Below are 22,460 nucleotides of genomic sequence, written 5' to 3'. Positions count from 1 at the left end.
CCATCAAAAACATTCATTTTTGATATAGTTTTTATATCTAGCATTTCTTTTCCATTCTTTTTTAGAGTTTTCCATTTTTTGCTTATATTCCTCAACTGTTCCTGCACATTGTTCACTTTTTCTGTCAGAGACTTTAGCATATTAATCTTAGATGTTTTAAATTCCCATTCTGATAATTCTAAAATTTCTGCCACATCTGAGTTTGGTTCTGGTGCTTGCTTCATCTGTTCCGAAGCCAGCAAAGTAATTTTCCTTGAGGGCAGGCTTCTGTCCTGGAAACAAAGCTAATTCAAAAGTTACTCCCTCCAGCCCACCCCCACCCCCACCCCACACCGGACAGAAGCAGATTCTTTTGCCATCCTCAGAGTGACAAGAGGATTGAGCTCCGGGTGGTAAAACCCACGTATGGGTGGATCCCCCTCAAATGAGCTCCTAGGTGTTCTTTAAGTTGTAATAATTTATATGATATATGTTACAAATTGCTCCCCATAGTTTTAAACTCTCACTAATCCACACTCAGCCCCCTAGCAATTCATTTAAACACTAATTATTGCCTCCAGCAACTTCTACTTTGGGTGAGCAGACCTGTATTTTCTGCATTTTCCTGTCTTTCTAGTTTTTGTGGAAGTTTGCCCTGTGACCTCAATTCTCTGGTGGAGCTAAGAAAAGTTGATTTTCATTTGTTCATTTTATTACTGTGAAGATACTCCCTTCTTTCTCAAACACACTCCAGATTTTCATCCTCTCCATTAAAACAGCACTTGCCAAAGTCACCAATGACCTCTAAATGGATTGCGAAGTCAATTCTCAGAGCTCATATTACTTGATTTATTTGCAGTATCTGACACAGCCGACCACTCTGTCCTTCACATCTAACGTGGCTTCCAGGACATCACACTCCGCTGGTTTTCTTACTTCACTGGTCACTCTCAGTCTCCTTTGCTGGTTCCTCCTCATCATCCTAAATTGTTAGCATTTGGAGTGTCATAAGACGCAGTCTTCAGACCTCTTCTCTCTTAAAACTCACTCTCTTGGTAATTTCATCCAGTCTTATGGCTTTGAATACCATCTATACATTGACTCCCATATTTACATCTCCAGCCTCCCATATTTACATCTCTCCCTTGAACTGCAGAATATCCAACTGCCTACCTAACATCTCCACTGAGATAACCATCAGACATAGCAAACTCATCTGTCCACAACTCAAGTCCTCTGGCAAACCTCTGCTACCTATAGGTTTCTCCATATCACCTATTCATAAAGACCTAGAAATCAACTCTGATGTCTCATCTCACATTATATGTCCAACCTATCAGCAAATCCAATCCTGTTAGTTTTACCTTCAAGGAAGTACAGAATCTGAACATCTGTCAAGATTCCAAGTGCTGGTACACTGGTCCAAGGCACCTGCACTTCTCACCTGAGTTACTGCAGTTGTTTCCTACCTAATCAATCTGTTTCTACCCTTGTTCACCCTGTTCCCTCATACACCAGACACTATCACACTTCAAAGTCCTCCAAGGGCTTCTATCTCAGAGTAGAAGCCAAAGTTCACCCAAGGCCCAAGTAGTCTGCAGCATCACCCACTCCCATCCCACCTCTTAATATTCTCCCTTTCTCAGTCTGCCTAAGTCCTTACTGGCTACCAGGCCTTCTCGGAGTCCTCTAACATGCTCCTATCCCAAGGGCCTGTGCTTCTGCTGTTCTCTCTGCCTGGACTTTCTTCTCACAGTGCCCACAAGGTTCACTTCCACACTGCCAAGCCCTTATGTTCAAGGGCTTTGTTCAAGGGAGAGGAGATGAACTCCTCTCCACTCTTTAAAAGTCAAACATCACTCAGCCTCCCCTAATAGCCTCCCCTATTCCTTCTTCTAACTTTTCTCCGTGGTGCTTATCTTCTGATAAATCATGTAATTTGCTTAGTGTCTGTTTCCTTCCACCAAAATTTAAGTTTTACAAAGGCAGGGCGATTTATATCTGCCTTAATCACGGCTACATTCTCAGCACCTAGAAAAAAATAGTAAGGCCTATTGTGAGGTGTTTAATAAATATTCATTAAATGAGTGAACAAATACTAGGAAACACAACAAGTTTGTACTGGAATGGGATTGAAATTAAGACACAATCATCTTTTAAATTTATATGCATTTAGGTTATATTAATATTAGCTTGTTGATTCAATGAAGAAAATAAAAAAGAGTCAAGGAAAAGAAATAACTACGCTGACTTTGTACTTACCAACTTTGGCATCAGAATCTCACTAAGTTTTCAATGTGCACAATACTCTCCGAAGCATCCTCTGGCTCAGAGAAATACAGTATATACTATTTGGAGTGGTAAATCTTCAAGCTACTTGAGTAATTATGCAGACACTAGACTATAGGTGCTCAAAGTTGATATTATGAACAGCTTTCTGACCACAACCTCTCAATCTGGCCCGCAGGTCAATGTTTACTTTTAATGAGCCAAAGTTCAGGGAACACACTACTTAGCTACTCTCATCAATATGAGATGGCACCACAGTTTAAAATTCCTTGGTCTGTCTTACTCAGCTATAACTTAATTTCTTCACTTCAGTTGTTTCAGGCAAGCACTACTATCAGAGGTGACACTTTAATGTCACATCACAATTGGAGGTCAACTATGGTTTAAGTACAGTTTTAAGTGGCCTTACAGTCTTTGGTAATACTGCTGCTCCTGCCTTGCTGGTATCATCAGATGTTATTCTACCTAGCAAAGTGTATAACAGACTGTAATGAAACACAATGAGGAAAATTAAAATCCCAGGAATACATCTGCTTCTATAACAAAATACTACCCCTGGCAGAGGAACCAGAGATCAAATTGCCAATATCTGCTGGATCATCAAAAAAGCAAGAGAGTTCCAGAAAAACATCTATTTCTGCTTTATTGACTATGCCAGAGCCTTTGACTGTGTGGATCACAATAAACTGTGGAAAATTCTGAAAGAGATGGGAATACCAGACCATCTGACCTGTCTCTTGAGAAACCTGTATGCAGGTCAGGAAGCAACAGTTAGAACTGGACATGGAACAACAGACTGGTTCCAAATAGGAAAAGGAGTACATCAAGACTGTATATTGTCACCCTGCTTATTTAACTTATATGCAGAGTACATCATGAGAAACACTGGCTGGAAGAAACACAAGCTGGAATCAAGATTGCCGGGAGAAATATCTATAACCTCAGATATGCAGATGACACCACCCTTATGGCAGAAAGTGAAGAAGAACTAAAGAGCCTCTTGATGAAAGTGAAAGAGGAGAGTGAAAAAGTTGGCTTAAAGCTCAACGTTCAGAAAACTAAGACCATGGCATCCGGTCCCATCACTTCATGGGAAATAGATGGGGAAACAGTGGAAACAGTGTCAGACTTTATTTTGGGGGGCTCCAAAATCACTGCTGATGGTGATTGCAGCCATGAAATTAAAAGACGCTTATTCCTTGGAAGGAAGGTTATGGCCAACCTGGATAGCATATTGAAAAGCAGAGACATTACTTTGCCAACAAAAGTCCATCTAGTCAAGGCTATGGTTTTTCCAGTGGTCATGTATGGATGTGAGAGTTGGACGGTGAAGAAAGCTGAGCACCGCAGAATTGATGCTTTTGAACTGTGGTGTTGGAGAAGACTCTTGAGAGTCCCTTGGACTGCAAGGAGATCCAGTCAATCCATCCTAAAGGAGATCAATCCTGGGTGTTCATTGGAAGGACTGATGTTGAAGCTGAAACTCCAATACTTTGGCCACCTCATGCGAAGAGTTGACTCATTGGAAAAGACCCTAATGCTGGGTAGGATTGGGGGCGGGAGGAGAAGGGGACGACAGAGGATGAGATGGTTGGATGGCACCACTGACTCGATGGACATGGGTTTGGGTAGACTCCGGGAGTTGGTGATGGACAGAGAGGCCTGGCGTGCTGCAATTCATGGGGTTGCAAAGAGTCGGGCACAACTGAGCGATTAAACTGAACTGAACCCCTGTCATAACCAGTTATTGCATTTATACCATGGGAACTATTGCCACCTGCTGGTGATATTTATGACTTACTTTAAAAATTAATACGTGGTAGGCTCTCCAAAATTCCAGTTAACATTTTGAAATTCCCTTCTAAATCAGGCAACCACATGAAGGACTTTATGATTATCAGATTTGATTAATTTTCTCTTAAAAATAAAAAGTAGGCATATTAATGAATTTCTAATGTAAATGAGAACCTAAAAGAAATTAAAAAAAAAAAAAATGAGAACGCTCTTCTACTAAAAAATGACCTTGCTGACTATAGGTCTGGGAATATGGCTGCCAACTATTTTCTTTCTTACCCATCTCCTCAACAGGAAGGGGTGCAGCCACTAGATGCTCCCTCATTGAATTCAGTATTTAGCTGAAGTGGCAGGGCTCATCTTCTCACACTAGTGTAGAGCCTCTGCATCCAGATGACCCACAAGACTGATCAACTTGTCCAATGTTTAATGATTTCCTCATGAAGCTGAGCAGAAAAATGACCATAACAGGCACACAGCCTGAAACTCCAGAGATAGCCAGTGTCCTCAGAAAAAAATAGAAAAAGACCTCAATCAAAAAATAATTTCACTGATTTTCTGAGCCTACCTGGAACAGGTAATCAGTCTTCAGGAAAAAATTTCTGGCTTCTGACCCATACAGGTGCATCAAGATACAATGTTTACATAATATTACTAATAAAAATGTGACAGCCGGGACTTCCCTGGTGGTCCAGTGGTTAAGACTCTGGGCTTCCAATGCAGGGAGCCCAGGTTCAACCCCTGGTCAGGGAACTAGATCCCACATGCCACAACTAAAGATTGAACATCCCAAGTGCCACATAAGATCTGGAGCAGCCAAATAAATAAATACAAATAAATATTAAAAAAAAAAAAATGTGACAGTCAAGAGGAGTCTAAGGAGACATGATGACTAAAAGTAATATGTGGTATCCTGAATGGGATCCTGGAACAGATAAAAGTTTCTAGGAAAAAAAAAAAACTAAGGAAATAAGAAGTACACAGACTAGTTAATAACATTGTTCATTAACTGTGACAAATGTATCACAGTAATATAAGATGTTAAGAATAAGGAAATGCTTCACCTTGCAGTGCAGGGTTTGCAAGTTCAATCCCTGGTTGGGAAGCTAAAATCCCACATGCCATGAGGCCAAAACACCAAAACATAAAACAGAAGGAATATTGTAACAAATTCAATAAAGACTTTAAAAATGGGCCACATTAAAAAAAAAAAAAAAAGAGTAAGGAAATGGGTGTAGAGTAGATGGGAACGCTGTACTATCTTTCCAATGTTTCTGAAAATCTAAAATTATTGTAAAACAAAACATTTACTTTAGAAAAAATGAATGGGACAAAATTTACCTCAAGTGATAAAAGCAGGCCCTTAAGTTGATTCAATCCCAAGCTTTAAAAGTCACAAAAGCTTTATATTGACTTAAAAAGTTATTTAGCAGGTTGTTTTCATTTGTCAGTTCTAGATCCAAACCTTTCCTATAAAATCAAGGGATGCACCCTCTTCAAACTTGCTTTGGCAATCTTCAAAGGGATCCTCCTCTGCTCTCTCATTCCCATCAAAAGGACTCATAACATCCATGTCAATTTATGGCAAATCTCAGCCCAACTGTAAAAAAGGCCTTCATCCTGAAACTAACACAACATTGTAAATCAACTATATTCCAATAAAATTTTTTTAAAAATTCAAAGGAAATTAACAACAGTTCATAGAATGAAAATTTCCAAAAATTATACTCATTAGTAATCAATGTGTATGCAAAAAATTTTTAATTGTGTGCCATTCTGCCCTATTAGATTGGCAAATTATAAGTAAATTAAATAAATAAATAAAAATAAGACTTTATAAGTCCTACTGTCTTTGTGAAAATTAAAGGGTAAAGATTTTGTACCTAAAGAAAAAACACTCAGTTGAACAAACAAGTCTTTGAGGCTAAGGACCTGTTGTGTTTTTTTAAATCATAGAGAAAAATCTTGTCATTTCTTTCACGAAACTAAGGAGTCTTTCCTACTTTCAATAACATAATGTACAACAGCCCCAAATAACCCCTAGCAACATCAATTAGCCCATGAACCTAACAGCTTCTCAGAGGTTACCAGTGAAAGGTATGAAATGAACTCCTACCCAGTCATTGAGAAGAGCCACTCTTCTCAAGTATGTACTATATAATTAGTTGAATTTCCATTTATCTTCAACTTATTTTTTATGTTAACTTTAGTTCTTATATAAAATGTGCTGAACTAAAGTCCCTGTAGTTTAAACAAAATATAGGCCCTAAAATCTAAGTTCAGTCACAAGCTTAGGTAAACGAGGAGACACTGTTCCATGACTTTCTTCTGCTCACTTTAAGAATATGTTATAAACCATATAGTTTTTAAATGTGATAATTGCCTTGGTGACAGAACACACAGCAGCAACTCTGCTCTAATTATAAGATAATTTTTAAATAATTTTTATTTTTAAGATTTAGCATCCTCATTGACAATCCAGAAACAGTCCATGCTCTTTGGATACACACACATAAAATGGTTAAAAGTGATTACCCAATTTTCAATGACAAGGTAGGAAAAAGAACATGTTTTCCAGCTATAGCTGAATTCTTCTGTCCTTTTTACCAAAAATCTTATTTTGCTACCAACCCACTCACCAAATCATAAGCAAAGACAATTTTTCAAAAAGCCAACAAAACCCAAGAACAGGTATCTAGGTATCAAGCCAAAATTATCCCCTGAAACAGTGCTGATGCCAAAAAAAAAAAAAGAAAAGGAAAACAAATTTCCATAGCGCATTAGAGAAGTCCTTTAAAAAGAATTCAGAAACTTAGCACTGGAACTATGGTGGTGCAGTGTTCAAAATGCAGATAATTAAAGTTCGGCTTGGGAATATATTAGGCTTTCTCCTATCCCAGCAGACAAAATAAAAATATGAGCTGTTGGAGCTAATATTAAAATTGTCCTTACCAATGAAAGGTAGGGCAAGGGTCAACCGGAGAGAATGTACAACAAAAGGTAGCAAAGGCAAGTCGTTCTGAATCTAGGCTCTAATGCCTAGAAGCAACAGGAAAGTTGAATAGGGCTGAAATTCTTCTAAGCCACTATCAATAAATCCTAGACTTGGCTCAAAACCAGTGGACTATAGACCACTGATAAATATATCAGGTGACCTACAGTGTTTACGTACTAAAAAATATTTTTTAAATTATCTGTAAATTTCTATTCTGAAAAGCAGATCAAAATGACACCAGGGCATCCAATGAGTTAGAGAGTAAAGGGCCTCTTCCAAATAAAATTAGCAGAAATTCAGGTTGGAAAGAATGTCATATGGAGTAAATAAGACCAGGCTCTCGGCACAATTTTAGTAAGGCTTCTACCCACCCCAGGCATTAAGGAGTACTACTGAGAGAGCTCCCACAGAATGTCTTAGAGGGATGCTTCTCAGAGATAAAAAGGTCTTTAACTCTTGACCCCTCTCTCTTTCCCTAAAGCTTGGAGAAGAAAATAAATATTTAATTATTAACTATTCAAAGCTTCGGGCACATTGTAATATTTAATATTTTCTAGTTTTCATTTTCTGAACCTTTGGCTTAATACTTCCTCAATTATGCTGCAATGAAAAAATGTATACATGTGCCTTAATCAGTAGTACCACGTGAAAATAAAACCTTGTTCTTCCATATCTTTTACATAGGAAGACTGAATCATTGGCACCCTAAATATCTTGCAAAGTTACTCTGTATACTTGACAAAAGATTAGGGCAAACCATTCCACTTCCATATCTTGAGCAGTAGAAGTGAACTAGTCTTCAATCTCATCTTCCCAAATATCTCCATTAATATCCACAGCATGGAACAACCTGGACGCATAAAACAAGGTACATTTTAATACACCTGATAGAAATTGAATATGATTTCTTTCCTTTTCTCAAATATATTTTCTGCACTATTCTGTTAACATCTTTGTATATCTTTTCCTTTCCTTTAATCATTCTACTGGGAAGGGCTGAGATGTGAATCCCTCTAAATAAGAAGCTGCCTTAAAGTTTATAGGAACAACCCTTTTTTAAGGATCCAGACAACTCTCAAGGGCCAAGGAGAAACAATAGTGGGAGACAAGTATCACAAAAACTGACACTCAATGTGTAGAATATGTGGAATAAGTCAAGACTGAAAAATTCAGGCAGTCTAGAAGCTGCACTTCTTCAAAACACTGTAACTTTACCACATACTCATCACTCCATCCTTTCCATCTTCACCGTGCTTGTACTCTCCACCAGTAGAATGTTTTACAGTTGCCAATTTCTTTTCCTCCTCTTATGTTACTTAAAATTTGTATTTTCAACACTTTTATTTCCAGTGGTTCATAGGCAGAGCTGGTTTCTTCAATTCATAGTTTCATAACGTCAAGAACTGATTATAGGTACCCCACAGATGTCTATTAACAAAGATTATCAGCTGATGTTGAAATTGGAGCTGGTGGAGAATAGGATATTCACATGTGCCAAGGAGTGACCCCACAGATCACTCACTAATAACAAAAGAAAAACCTTACCTTTACAATGGAACAAATGATAGAACCAAACATCATGCTAATAGTGAGAGAGCCTGACATTATGGATCTGACGTGATACAACATGAAGTATACCACCTCTTGTTAAGTATTCCTGTCAAAAATGTTACTCTAAATCTAGTCCAACTCCATTCTACAGCTAACTTCCACTTTACAGAAAACAGAGAGGAAAGAGAAACAAACTAAAAGGCACCATGGAGAAACAAAACTCCTAGATAAGGGTATCTAGGACAACAGCCTGGACTCTTCAAAACGTCAATGTTCTGCTCAATACAAACAAACAAAAAGTGGGTAATACTTTTCTCTATTATGAAACAGAATCAAATAAAATAATTAAACTTGATTAGATCCTGGTATAATAAAACAGCTTTAAAAGATATTTTTAGGAATAGTTGATAAGTCTTAAATATTTTATTAGATGACAGTATGCCACTGTTAAATTTTCTGAGGTATTACTGTTATGTAGAAGACTTTCCTTATCTTAGGAAAGACGTGTGGAAGTATATAGAGATGAAACATCATATCTCCAACTTATGGTCAAGTAGGTAAGCAATAAATTTAGAAAACAAATATGGTAAATATTATCAATTGTTCATTTTGGTGAAAGATATCATAGTCCTATCCTTTCAACTCTTCTGTATGTTTGAAATTTTTCACTAAAAAAGTTGAGAAGGATAATAAATTAAAGAAAACCTTCAGATAGTATATTTTCATCATAAAACTCATTTTCAAGAAAATGCATATATGGAAAAATATATGAAAGAAAAATATGAAAAATATATGAAAGAAAATATTTAAAAATATGAGAAAATAAAAAAATATATAAGAAAGTTCTCTAAATAAACAGAGTACTGAAGTTAAAACTTACTGGGCTTGTGGTCTGCAAATCAAGTACCAAAAACTGCTGAGACTAGGAGTTCTGTGTATACATACCGGTTAAAACATGGGGAAGCAGGATCAGTGAAATGTTTATAAGGGTTTGCTCTGGAAAGAGAACCCATGCAAATCCAGCAGAAATATTGCATACAGCCAGTACATGTCATCTTGTTACATCCATCTAATTTCTGGTGGGAAAGAGAGAAAAATATCAAGGCTGTAAAAGCAAAAGAGAAATGCACTTGACAAAATGATTTGGTACAACATTCTCCTTATCGTCTCCCTTTTCTAATGCAGGGTTGAGATACACAAGTTAACACACACTGATAACTATTAATGCCTAAACTCTTTGGCATTATAAGTGAAATACAGAAAATACTTAACATACTAAGCAAAATCTCTTCTCATAAACAGTAAATACAAATCAAAAATGTATACATGAATTATGTAGTTAGAATGATATGAAAATATTTGGCTTTAATATGTGGGGTTTAAACTTTTTACATAAATCTAAGTAAACATTTGGTACCCAAGTTTCCCATTCTATCAGAGCTGAGGCATGTCAAAGTAGTTAAATAGAAGGCCAGTTTCCTTAATGGAGTAACTGGGGCATCATCATCCAGGTTAGCTCAGATATAATGTATTGGAACAACAGAATCAAATGCAAAGACATATATTTTGATTTTAAAACATATTAAGGTTTTATCAAGAAGCCAATAGATTTATCTGTCTATTTTGACTTATATCTGTATTTCATAAGCAGGAACTTGTTAAAAAGACATGTTAAATTCCAGGATAAATAGTTTTGAGAAGTCAGCCTTTTTTTTAAAAAAAAATAACATAGATGAGTTGAGTCGACTGTAGCCCTAGTATGGCCTCCTCATAACTCATTCAATTTTGAGGTGGATACAAGGTGAGAAAAACCGTAACTGTATGAAATCACTCTGAAAAGGGAAGTCTACATATATTTAATATCAATAAAAATAATTAGTAGTAAATTTGAATCTTCCAAGAAGGTTTAATAAATCCCAAAATGTGTTTTCTTAATTAGTTCAAAATTAAAAGGCTTCTTGAGGAAATCATAACATGCTTGCAAGCAGGTAGGCCTCCAAGTCTGTCCCCAAACTTTTACCTCAATGGGAGTTCCACAACATGGGCAGCTCTTTGAGTTCTTTTCTAGCCACTCCTTACTTTCCATCTCTTCCAGTGCCTTCTGAATCACCCTCTTACCATACCTCTGTTCCAAAAATCTTTTATTGGCCTCATCTGCTTGTAGGTACTCATTTCGTAAGTCCATTAATTTCTCTAGAAGGTGAAATGGAAAATTAACTTTTATACAACTTGTAAAGCTCATTAAAAATCATTAAAAATGATCATAACCTTTGACTATTCAATAATGTTATTCCTGGGATTTTATCATAAGGAATTAAACCCAAGTAAAATTATATGCAAAGAGACGCATGTAACAATGGCAAACAAATTAAATGTCCAAGGGAATAATTATGTGTGGAACCACTTAATGACATAACATTTAGTTATTAAAACTTATAATTAGGATGGCTACAACTCAATTAAAATACTCATTACAGAAGCCAGCAAAAAGTATATTTAGGTTGTAACTAGGTAAAAATTACACTTGCATGAAAGACAAAGATCAGACAGGAATTCTCCAAGTAGAAAAGCTGGACTTCTTAAATGTGACAGAATAATAGCTTACCTTTTTCCTTTGATTTTAACTTATTAATGTTGATATTTTTGTGCAACTAGTACAACTAGTAGTACAGTTTAAAGGCTGACTTAGCAAATGACACAAAGGTTGAAACAGACACTGATTTTCTACTAAGTCAGCATCATTCACCATTTAATAACAAGACCTGCCAAACTAAACAAAAGCACCTTTGATTTAAGGGCAAAGACCAATGGTTCAATTCTGCATATATAAGAAAAAAGCCAGTGAATAAAATTTACCACCAACAGGTAAAGGAAAAGTCCTTTCTACCAACTTTTCCGCTTAATACTCATCAATCTGCTTTCTACTGCTTTATCACTTAACTCAAATGGAACGGGCAGCTATTTCCAAAGGCTTTACTTGTCAACAAAGGCTTTTTTTTTTTTTGCTCACAATTCTATTACCTTAACTTTTCAACACAATTAATTAAAGACCTCTCTCAACAATGTTCTGGCTCTTTTATTATTTTACCTTCCTCACATTATTTAGAAGTAGACACCTTCTGAGGCAGAATTATATCTGCACTTTTCCTTCACCTACGAATCCTTTCTCTGTGTTGTTCATTCCCATGACTTCAACACTTCTACAGAGATGCAGCAGGCATGTATTTTTAAATCCTGTCATTTGTATTTCCTCTTCTAGTTCAAAGTGTTTTTGTATTCCGAGACATCTTAAGGACAGAGGTTGCTGCTCTAATGTTCTTGCAATAATAAAATTATTAGTGTATCATATATTTTGTATGGTAATATCTAATATATAGATATAGAGACTAAGAAAGAGATTTCCAATTTTGCTAAAGCCCCCAAGTCTATGTTTGATTTCTTCCCCAAACATTGTGAAATACCTGGAAGGTATTTCAGCCTCTCAATGATAAGGATACCAAAGTCTCAAGTGAAGGCTTATATTATACTCTGGTGAGTTCTCCATCCCATCTGCCCATAACCTCTACAAGACTCTGCCACAGGTGACTGGAAGTACTCCATTTACTCATTCTCCTATCAGGGTCTTTTCTTGGAGATGACACTCTGCTAACGATCAGTAACTATAGCAATACTGGCATTAAGTTACCATTCTGTAGTTTAAAGACTTAAATCTAACACGTAACACCATAAAACTTTCAAGAGAGAACAGAGGCAAAACATTTTCTGACCTTGTCTCTGCTTTACTTTTTTTTTTTCCTCTTCAGCATTTACCACAATCTAATATTCTTATTTATTTGGTTTGCCTATCTCCCCCATTAGAATGTAAGTTCCATGAGGGTATTTGGTCACTGCTATATTCCCAGAATGTAGGCAGTAACTGACACAAAAATATCTGTTGAACCAACACAGAAGAACACAATTCTTCCAAATTAAGAATTGAAGTGATAAGTCTCTTTTCTAGTGGGTGGGGGAGGGCTGGGAGACTGAGTTCACATGATTACAACCTACCTGCTGTCACCTTACATGGAGAAACCCCGTGGTAGGTCAGTCTGCACAGAGTACAGAAGGCGAAATTGCAGCTGGAGCAGATGCCCATGGTGCAGCCAGGCTCCTGCATCACAGGCAGCTGGCAGGATGGGCGGGGGCAGTACACCACATCGGCCATCAGGTCCAAGGTGGACTGGAGGAGAAGGCGGTCATAACGGGCAAACAACTCTGCTTCCACTAGCTCTTTGACCTGGAGGGAAATATAAAACATCGTTAAGTTTGATGATTTCCCAATCAGTTCTGATCCTAAGGGAGATCTTTAGGAAGCAAGCATAAAAACCAGATGAACGGAAAATAAAACCCTCCATCTCACTTCAAAATCAAACCAAGTATGAGTGAGTGAGTGAGTGAAAGTGGCTCAGCCGTGTCTGATTCTTTGCAACCCCATGGACTATACAGTCCATGGAATTCTCCAGGCCAGAATACTGGAGTGGGTAGCCTTTCCCTTCTCCAGGGGATCTTCCCAACCAGGGATCGAACCCAGGTCTCCCGCATTGCAGGTGGATTCTTTACCAGCTGAGCCACAAGGGAAGCCCAAGAATACACGAGTGGGTAGCCTATCCCTTCTTCAGCAGATCTTCCTGACCCAGGAATCAAACCAGGGTCTCCTGCTTTGCAGGCAGATTCTTTACCAACTGAGCTAGTATGGAAAGTCTATATCTTGACTGAGACGGTGGTTACATATGTCTATGCATTTGTCAAAACTAAGCAAAATGTACACTTTAAATTAAATTTATGCCTCAATGGAAGAAACAGCCAAGCAGGCTATCTTTCAAGTCTGTAAACATTTGGTTAATCATCCTAAGGGATAACCCCTCCAGATCCCAACCTCACACAGACGGGGTAGCAGTTCCCCCTCCTAGCAGACAACACAGAGTAAATCACCAGAATTATTTTTTTAATGTTCATCCTTGCCAAAGACCACCCATTCCAAAGCCAGCAAAGGGAGCATTTACATTTGCTTAAATCAAGATCATGAACACAATAAAACAACTGGTGGGCTGGCTCCAAGGCCTCGGACTGCCCTGATGAGCCCTATCAAGAAGTTCCTGAGAGAATGCCTCCCTTTGAAGAGTCATGAGAGAAGCAGGGAGCAGCTGTCAGTGGAGTGAAGAGTTACCTGACACGGAGTGGCCACTGAAGGGCACTTGGGTTCTGGGCAGTTGAGGCATTTAACTTGGCCATCTCTGATCTGGATTTCAAAGTAGTCCTTGAGACAGGCTTTGCAGTACACATGTCTGCATTCCAAGAAGTACATGCACTCACTACCCAGTTTCTCAGAGAAACAGATATTGCACAGGAACAATTTACTATTAAAGCATTTTATCTGCTGAGCTTGATCAAAGTCCAAGATTTCCTGGATCAGACTCGACAATGATTCCACATCCTGCACGGCTCTCTCGTCCACAACTTCCTCTTGGTCTATGTCAGATCCAGTGGCTCCTCCAAAATCTAGCTCTGTGTTGGAAGAAGCTTGAGCCATCCTTCTCTGAACCTTTTTCTGAGAACCCATCGTGAGTTCAAAAGGAGAGACAATATTCAGGTACGCTAAGGTCTCTTCCTTAAGAAACTGCATCCAGGCAAACAGGACCACGCTGCCACGGTGTTCTTCCCACAGGTTGTCTAAGTGCTTGCAGAGAGCAGATAGCTAGGGGGAAAACACATGAGGATGCTGGTAAGTTGGAAAGATGATGATGCTGTCAAAGCCTAATTTCCCTTGAAATCTTTTTAATTTAGACCTTTATACTTCCTGTTAGAAGTAGAAAGTATTCTTTTCACTTCTGTGATAAACTGTGCTACACAACAGCATCAGTGTTCTTATCAAAGTACTTCTTAAACTATTCAGCAACATGAGCCACAGACACAAGGTCAGAAGCTAAAAGTCCTATAAAACAAGAGAAACAGTTAAGAGTCTACCAGATGTAGAACAAGGTTTACATATGGGCTACTGGAGGACTCTTTCTGTTCTTTATTTTTCTTTACTTTAGCATTGCTATGTATCTCATGTAGGAGAAGAGATCTAGTTTTAAGATGAACTATTTCTATTCCTTTGGAGTACTAGCTCTGTAGGTACCCTACAATAAAGATTAGCAAAAAACAATTTAAAAATACCATCCAAGCTTTAAAATTAATTCTTTCAGCTTTATCAAGAAGTCAACTTATGTGAAAAAAAATCACTAACAGAATCTAACCTCAGAGTCTTTGTTATTCCAATTTATAAGCTTATTTTAACTAAGCAATATGGGCTTACACCAGATCCTGGCTAATAGAGGAAAGCAGACTGATATTGAACCTGGATATGATGACAAGCCCTTAACACGATTTGACTGCCATAGGCAAAGCTCACATTTCCTAAGTTAAGCAAACAAAGTTTATAAACTATTTTGACTTTTCCTCCTTAAAACTGGTCTGTTCAATTTGAAAGGCAAATATAAGATTTTTAAGTAGAGCTCAGGCTCATAAGCAGCTTTTCTTTTTAGGTAAACATCAAAGAATAAGCCTTCCAGATGCAAATAAATTTTGTAAATTTGACATTTGAAGTGAAAAAGAACCACATTCTCTTCCTTACACTGCATAGTGCTATTCACTAAACTCTATACGGGCACAAAATTAAAAACTGACTGTTCAAGACTGGACAACAAATGCTTTCACACATTTGCATGAATGTGATTTTATGATCAATAAGAAACCTGACGAAATCTTTAAAATGTAATAAATACTAAAAGGGAAGCTCTGAATGTTTGAGTCACCAAGTCCAAGGAAGAAGTCTTTCTCCTTCATCCTCTTTTCTTCTCTAGTCCCTTCTCGAAAGAGGTATCTGAGATGTACATACATGTGAGGAACGAGGGAGGCAGAAAGAGAAAAGCATGAAAGACACTGTGTGTGTGTATATATATATTGGAAAAGAAATAGGGAAAATACTAGAAAACTAAACCCACTTCTATCTATCAATCAAATTCAGTGAGGAACAGGTCCATGCGTCAACTTCATTATCAACAGGAGCCATTCATAAAGCCAAGGAATCAGGGCCCAGTAACAAACAAGAATTAAAGGAAGAAGGAGCATAAGAGACAGATTAAAATGTCAATTATATGGACAAAAATTTACTTGACAGAGAGTCCTACTGTAATTTTAGCTATGTAACATAAAATAATGAGCAACTCTCTTCTCCCTACACCCTAAAAGCCAGCATTAAGTAGATGCTATTTGGTTGGAATCTGAAACTGTACATGTGTACACATGCATGAACATAAAGTATCAAGAGCTCTCTGGAGAAATGGGACTATAAATGTCTAGATAATTTAGTCAACTCTCAGTGATCTAAATGTAAATAATCCACCGTCTTGCATGTGTTGCCTCTGACAAAGATATTGAAATGCAAGATGGGGAGGGAGGTGGGAGGGGGGTCCAGGAAGGGGAACACATGTAAACCCATGGCTGATTCATGTCAATGTATGGCAAAAACTACTACAATATTGTAAAGTAATTAGCCCCCAACTAAAACAAATACATTTATTTAAAAAAAATAATAATATAAAAAAATAAATAAAATGCAAGGTGAAACTCCTTTTTATTCTACATGTATTATTCTTTTTTAAAAATTTAATTTTGTTTTTAAATTCTAAGTTCAATTTTACAAATGCACTCTCATCTAAGGATCAGCCTGGTGATGAACAGTGGTGGGAATGAAAATTACATGATCAAAAAAGAAAAACTGACAAGCTGTTCCTTGAGGTCAAGAAACTCTGACAGCTTTTGTCTTAATACATCAGCCTATCAATCTTCATCATGACTTCTAGAAAAGTAACTGCTATTGATCCATTATCTATTCCAGAATACATTATACTAGCTTCAAGACATATTTATGTCTCAATCAAGAGCTGATGTTGTTACTAGAAAAGGATATACGACCCCGAGGAAATGAAGGCTCATAGAATAAGATCTCAAGCCTTAATGAGATATCTACATGAATCATATGCATTTCTATTCGTGTGCATTCACATTATGTGAGTGCAGTCAACAACTGTTGCTAATACACAGACTTTTACAAACAAAAGTGCTTTTATGTATTCTTAAGGAATGTTTATTATAACTACATTAGCTCAATTTTAGTCCTAATTACAACTAAATCTTTCATTTAAGGAATGAATAAAAAAAAATAAAAAGCAATACCAACAACTGAGGAAAATGAGGAGGACCTACAGTCTCCATTACAATACAGATTAAATGGGAAAATAGCAAGATAAGGAGAGAAACAATATACTTGATTAAAAATTACTCCTACTGCAATTCAAAATGATTAATCATTCTAATTATTGCCATTCCTTTCTAAAACATCAAACATTTTCAACTTATTAACATTACAATTCATGAAGGGGAAAAAATTACATCAAACCCATTTGTTCTTCATGCACTGAATTCAAGATCATCAAGGTAGTCTTCAATTAAAGATGATTTTTTTAAGTTTCTAAAAATGGATAGAAATTAAGTTTCGGGTCTAACCTGAGTTGGTGACAGCCATTTGCCACTAAGTGTGAATGAAGGTGGGGAGGAGGATGGATAATCTGGTGGCAGTTCAAAGTTCAGCACAAGTGGAGGCAGAAAGCAAATGGTGTATTCAAAGCCACTATTCTGGAGACACTCATTTGAATTGCCTGAACCAAAAACAAACATTAGAAAGGATCAGCTGGTCAACACTTGAGTGTCCATTACTGCTGAGCAGTGCTCAAGAAAAATGTAATGCTTTAGTTGAGGGGATAAAAACCCACCCCCAAAGCACTTTCTGTTCCTAATTTTACTTTGGAGCCACCACCTTAAAAAAATCTTATAAGCCCTTAAAAAAATCTACTAAGCATCATGAAATTTAAAATGAAGATACACAACTTATTCTTGCTACACTTCTGAGTATAATTCCTAACACTAGTGAGCAAGTAATACACAATGTTTTCTTTTGTTGTTTTTTACAGTAGATGATTAAAGACACAATCTAGAGAAAAAGATATTTATTTCTATCAAAAAGCCATGACCTACTTAGACAAGCATATGCCAACTCCAATGAATCAGAGTTGGGAGAATTTATGCCAATGCAACGATCTCAGGCTGAGGGCAAGCTACAACACACAACACTCTCACAATCAAAGTTTCATTTTCAGTTATCACACTTACTTTCTTTACTTAAAGCTGTTACACTAGAAACATATTGAGAAAGTGTTCATAATGTCTTCTGTGAATACAGTATCAAAAGTACTAGTTTTTAATTTTTTTCTGAAGCAAAAGATCACAGAGTAGTAGTGTCATGTGTTTCTGGTGGTTGAAAAGATTCTAGAAACCAAATAGTATTAACAACAACCAAATCTTTCCAAGTGTTTTCACATATATTATTTCAATTACCCCTATTTAACAGCCAACGACTCACGGCTGATGAACTGCTAGTTGGATGATTAGGAAGCATGAAATATCCAGGATAATATTTGTGATCAAAAAGGCAGAATTAAATTGAAAATTGTTCACCCTTTATTTTCAATTAAAATAGAAACAGGCATTAAATCTGTAATACTACCATCTATCACTAATGCCTATAAACACAAGATGATAGATAACTTAGGGTACACTAAGAAATTGAGAATAATCTTCATTTAGAAAAAATCTGTTTAAGAGAATATTAACTAACCGCTCACAAATATCTTGAAATTTTGTGGTAAGTCCAAATGGATCCTGGTTTCTCCACCTTGGACAGACTCTGCTTTTCTAAATTCATCTCCATCATAAATACTTGCCAGGGCCAGCAATTCATCCTCCTGAGCTTCTCGGTCTTCTGACGACATTTAATTTTCTGAGGAGCTGAAGATAATCATTCAAGTCAGTTAAGAACAGAAAAGGCACAGAGTCTGGAAAAGTCTAATGGCCCTCCCCCCACAATCCCAATCCCCCCAAAAGAAAGTTCCTCAAAAACAACTGCAAAGAATTAATCAATATTCTCACTGTTCTATCTAACTAAAAGTGACAGGCATATCTAATATTCCAGTAGATCAGCACAGTAACAGCCTTTTTCAAAAAGGACAGCTGCGGTTCTTATAATTGCTGACTTTATTAGTTAGGTATGATTTAGAAAAGAAAGCACAATAAAAAAAATTTTCAAGGACAATTCACAAACTACTTTGACTTGCTCTCTAAACTTAGGAAAGTGCCTTGCTCACAAAAGCAGTCAAAGTATATTTGATATACTTCTTAAAAATAAATGAATTTTTTAAACCCACAGGAATCTCTAGGGCAGGTTTTCTCAGCCTCAGTGCTACTGACGTTTTGGAACAGACAACTGTCGTGGGAGGCTGTCCTATGCATCAGAGGACGTGAATCTGCATGCCTGGCTTCAACCTACTAGATGTCAACAGCATCCCTTTTCCTCAAGTTGTGACAATCACAAACACCTCCAGACATAACCAAATATCCACCACCACCCCTGCCACTGGGGAGGGGGAAGAAAATTACTCCCAGTTGAGAACACCCCACTCTAGACACTGTTACAAGGACGATAACATGTGAGACAGATAACTGAGGAAGCGGCAAAATAACATTAACTTTTTGAAATAATATCAAATCAATTTTATGATTTACCATTATTTTAGGTAACACCAACAGTGAAAATATGCTATAATTAAACTGTACAAATGCTTTTTAATTATAGCAACTGAAAGATACACCACACTGTTAGATAATTCAAACATGCAAAAAATATGTAGTGAGAATCTGTGAAAATTACTTTAATAAAACAACCACCAAAAATTACCATTCTATCAATTAAAATACTAGACTATAACTGCATTTGTAAATATGCTCCGTCTTGGCTGAAATATTTTCTAAATTGGAATGCACAAAGAAAAGTTGAGACGTGGTTTTTCACGTTATAAAAAAGTGACACTACAAAACTCAAATTCATTTATAATGATTCCATTTTCAAAAAAGTACATTTTCTAACAGATGATAATGGTTCTGCTTAAGCTGTGTCCCTACCTAAGACACAGTGATATATTCTATTTAAGGTCAATTAGTACCCGTTAATAACAACTAGAAGAAAAGGATATTAGCACTGGAGTTTGTATTTCAGCCTCAAGTTTGGAACTCATGCAAATCTCATTTATTCTTAAGATGATGGAGATGAGACTGCTGAAGGTGGATAAAAGGCCAAGATGTAGAACTCATATTAGATATACTAGAGAAATCCTGCCATCTGCAGAAAAAAAATACAAAAGATGGTGTTAGCACCCTCTCCAAATTTAAATTCTGAATTTCCGTAACCACCACTTAAATCAAGCACATCCTAACACACAGTCAATCCTAATCTACAGCTGCATATTACTCACCTAGGTCAGCCTAACTGAGCCATGTGGTTCAAAGGACATTTGCACGTTCCCAGTAATCAGAGTGCCCTTCTTATCTCACTGCCTTCAGCCCTGGGAGGAGCTGAGAACACCAAGGTCATACGAAATGACAGCACAACATGCCCCCATAACAAACCACTTCCTGCAGTTTTCTTGTTTTTTCCTCTTCCACTTCTTCTATTTCTTCATTTCCTACCCTCTCCAGTTTCTCCTTTTGTCCGATAAGGAATTAATCCTGCCAGGGACACTCAATGTTAGGTTACTTTAAGCAAGACAGCAGGATATTTAAAAACAAAACAATAGAACTGCTCACACACAAACATTTAAGTCCTATTCTAAATGCTTTACCAGGCTTCTTCAACTGGGAATAAAGGAGAAAGGGAGATTGGTCTATAGATGGGTTCTGGAGAATGCTATGAATACCTTAAAATATGCAAAAAATATGATATAAAACAGTAATTTTAAACCATATTTTCAGATGTGTGACTCCCAAATAAGTTAAGAATGAAATTTAGGATCAATTTATATTTATTGAATATGTACTATATACTAAGTCTTTTGTACTATATACTAAGTCTTTTCACATCACCTTACATAATTGTAAACGCTTTTTACCACGTGTAGTACATGGTGATAATGTAATTAAGCTTTTTGCTTCTTCCTGTTCAAACATTATAAATGAGGTGAAATGAATTTATACCCAGGCTATACCCCAGAGCAATTCAATCAGACATGGGTAACTATCCAAGTTCACCATGTTATTCTAATGTTCAGCCAGGATTAAGAAACGCTCCTCCAAGCTGTTTCCCACTGGCAGCTCCTCATGACCCAACTCACCAGACCCCAGCTTCTGAGGCTGCCATGGGTCCCAGTCCCTTAGCTAAAATTGCTGACATACATTTCTTTGATTCCATTCAGTCTTCAAGACCCACCTCCAAAGCCCCTATTCCATGTAAAACTTCCAATTAGCATGTCTTTCTTTAAAAATCTAGAAAACTTTTTTTTATTGTAACTTTCCTATGACATTGTCACACCCCACCTTGCATTATAGTTTTTCCTCTGAACTTGCACTTCCTCTCCTACCAGACTAAATTAGTTCCTCAAAGGCGAGGATCAAGTCTCTTGCTTCTGTGTATTTGCTCTCAGAATCTAGCAATGCTTTAGGTTAGACACCGGAAAAAGTGAGAACTGAACTAGGGTCAGATGTTGTTGCTGAAATGGGGGACTAGAATCAAGGTTCAGGGACTGCATTGCCACATCCCGCCAGGAGCATGTTGGGTTGGTCGTCACAGTAACAACAAAAAGAGTGAACTCTTACCGTCTGTCAGGCATTGTGGTAAGCCCTTTAAATGCACTAACTGTTAGATTCCCACAAACCCATGAAGAAAGTCCTACTCCTATTTCCCCTATACACAGAAAAATGACATTTTAAGTCCACGCTGGCTCAAGGTCACAGAGCTAATATAAAAATAAAACTGGATTCAGACCACCTTGTTTCTTCAGCTGTTAACACAGGAACAAGAATAAACCCCGGTGTCACGAGACGAGAGAATTCAAGTGTAATATTACTTTTAGGCAAACCGGAAACCGCTACAAGAGTGAGGGAAGCCCCTCCTCCGCCGGGTTTCCCTCGGGTCTGGGAAAATCCTACTCATTCTCCCAGGCCACACCATGAAGGTGTCAGCCATGAGGGGGTCAGCACGCCGCTGCCATGTCTCCACGGCTCACTGCAGGGCGTATGGAGTTGTTGTTTGTGCGACTCACCTACAACTGGGTGGCAGGCCGGAGCCCTGCTACCTGCCCCAGCGCTTGGAAACGGAGGACGCTGCGCGCGTGTGGGCCCGCCCAGGGGTCCCGAAGGGGCAGGGCCTGGGACTTCCCCTTCCTCCTTTGGGCAACCTGGGGAGCTTAGCCGGGCGGGTCCCGGGTCCGGGGAGTTGAAGCCTGCTAAGCAAGCAGTCCCGGCCCGGCCGCCCTTCTCTGCCTCACGAGCCTGGAGCGCAGTTCCCACCGTACCTTCCGGCTGCCCCACCGCGCCGGGCTCGAAAGTTCCGCCCTCCAACCTAGCTCCGCGTCCCCTCACCTCCGCTCGCTGGCCCCGCCTGGAGACGCCCGACTCAACCGGCGGACCGCCTCTTCCGTCTTCGGAGCTGTCAGCTGAGCCGGGCGGATCTGGCTGGGAGGCCTCGGCGAGAGAAGGGCTCTGCGCAGACGCCGTGACCGCCCCGGCCCCTCGGCCGCCCCCTGCAGGTCAAACCGGCGCTGCAGCCGCGATCACCGTCACCGTACCGCTGCCCACCACACTTAAGTATGCCTGTGGAGACGTTGACACAAATGCAGATTCTGGACCCCTGATGGGAATGTGCCTCAGAATTAGAATTTTACCA

At 38.1% G+C, this 22,460-nt stretch overlaps 1 protein-coding gene and 1 non-coding gene across 34 annotated transcripts in view; one reads left to right on the top strand and one right to left on the bottom strand.

The window, feature by feature from the left end:
• RNF14 (ring finger protein 14) overlaps window positions 1-22,219 on the bottom strand; it is a 32,874-nt gene extending 10,655 nt beyond the window's left edge. Inside the window, exons 1-11 of one of the 33 annotated variants that reach the window (XR_014057855.1) lie at window positions 22,157-22,219; window positions 19,747-19,922; window positions 18,366-18,535; window positions 17,198-17,349; window positions 13,815-14,342; window positions 12,656-12,884; window positions 10,629-10,801; window positions 9,554-9,684; window positions 7,815-7,907; window positions 4,342-4,568; window positions 4,070-4,185 (exon numbers count right to left, since the gene is read on the bottom strand). Coding sequence is in view for 29 of the 33 variants with exons in the window: in XM_081504745.1 (XP_081360871.1) it covers window positions 7,850-7,907; window positions 9,554-9,684; window positions 10,629-10,801; window positions 12,656-12,884; window positions 13,815-14,342; window positions 17,198-17,349; window positions 18,366-18,519 (1,425 nt within the window). In the remaining 4 variants the exon portion in view is untranslated. Of the gene's footprint in view, window positions 1-4,069; window positions 4,186-4,341; window positions 4,569-5,403; window positions 5,689-6,492; window positions 7,908-9,553; window positions 9,685-10,628; window positions 10,802-12,655; window positions 12,885-13,814; window positions 14,343-17,197; window positions 17,350-18,365; window positions 18,536-19,705; window positions 19,923-20,055 lie in introns of those variants that run through there. The other 32 variants (XR_014057858.1, XR_014057856.1, XM_081504745.1 and 29 more) reach the window with 32 other exon arrangements.
• Window positions 4,743-4,815, top strand: TRNAG-UCC (transfer RNA glycine (anticodon UCC)). The gene has a single exon. It is a non-coding gene; the product is annotated as a tRNA-Gly (tRNA).
• Window positions 22,220-22,460: the final 241 nt, after the last annotated feature.

This window comes from Giraffa tippelskirchi, chromosome 6, assembly GCF_054371585.1.
Source record: "Giraffa tippelskirchi isolate mGirTip1 chromosome 6, T2T-mGirTip1v1.2.pri, whole genome shotgun sequence".
NCBI lineage: Eukaryota > Metazoa > Chordata > Mammalia > Artiodactyla > Giraffidae > Giraffa > Giraffa tippelskirchi.
The sequence above is the reverse complement of the archived record's forward strand: the minus strand, read 5'-3'. Positions and strand labels throughout refer to the sequence as shown.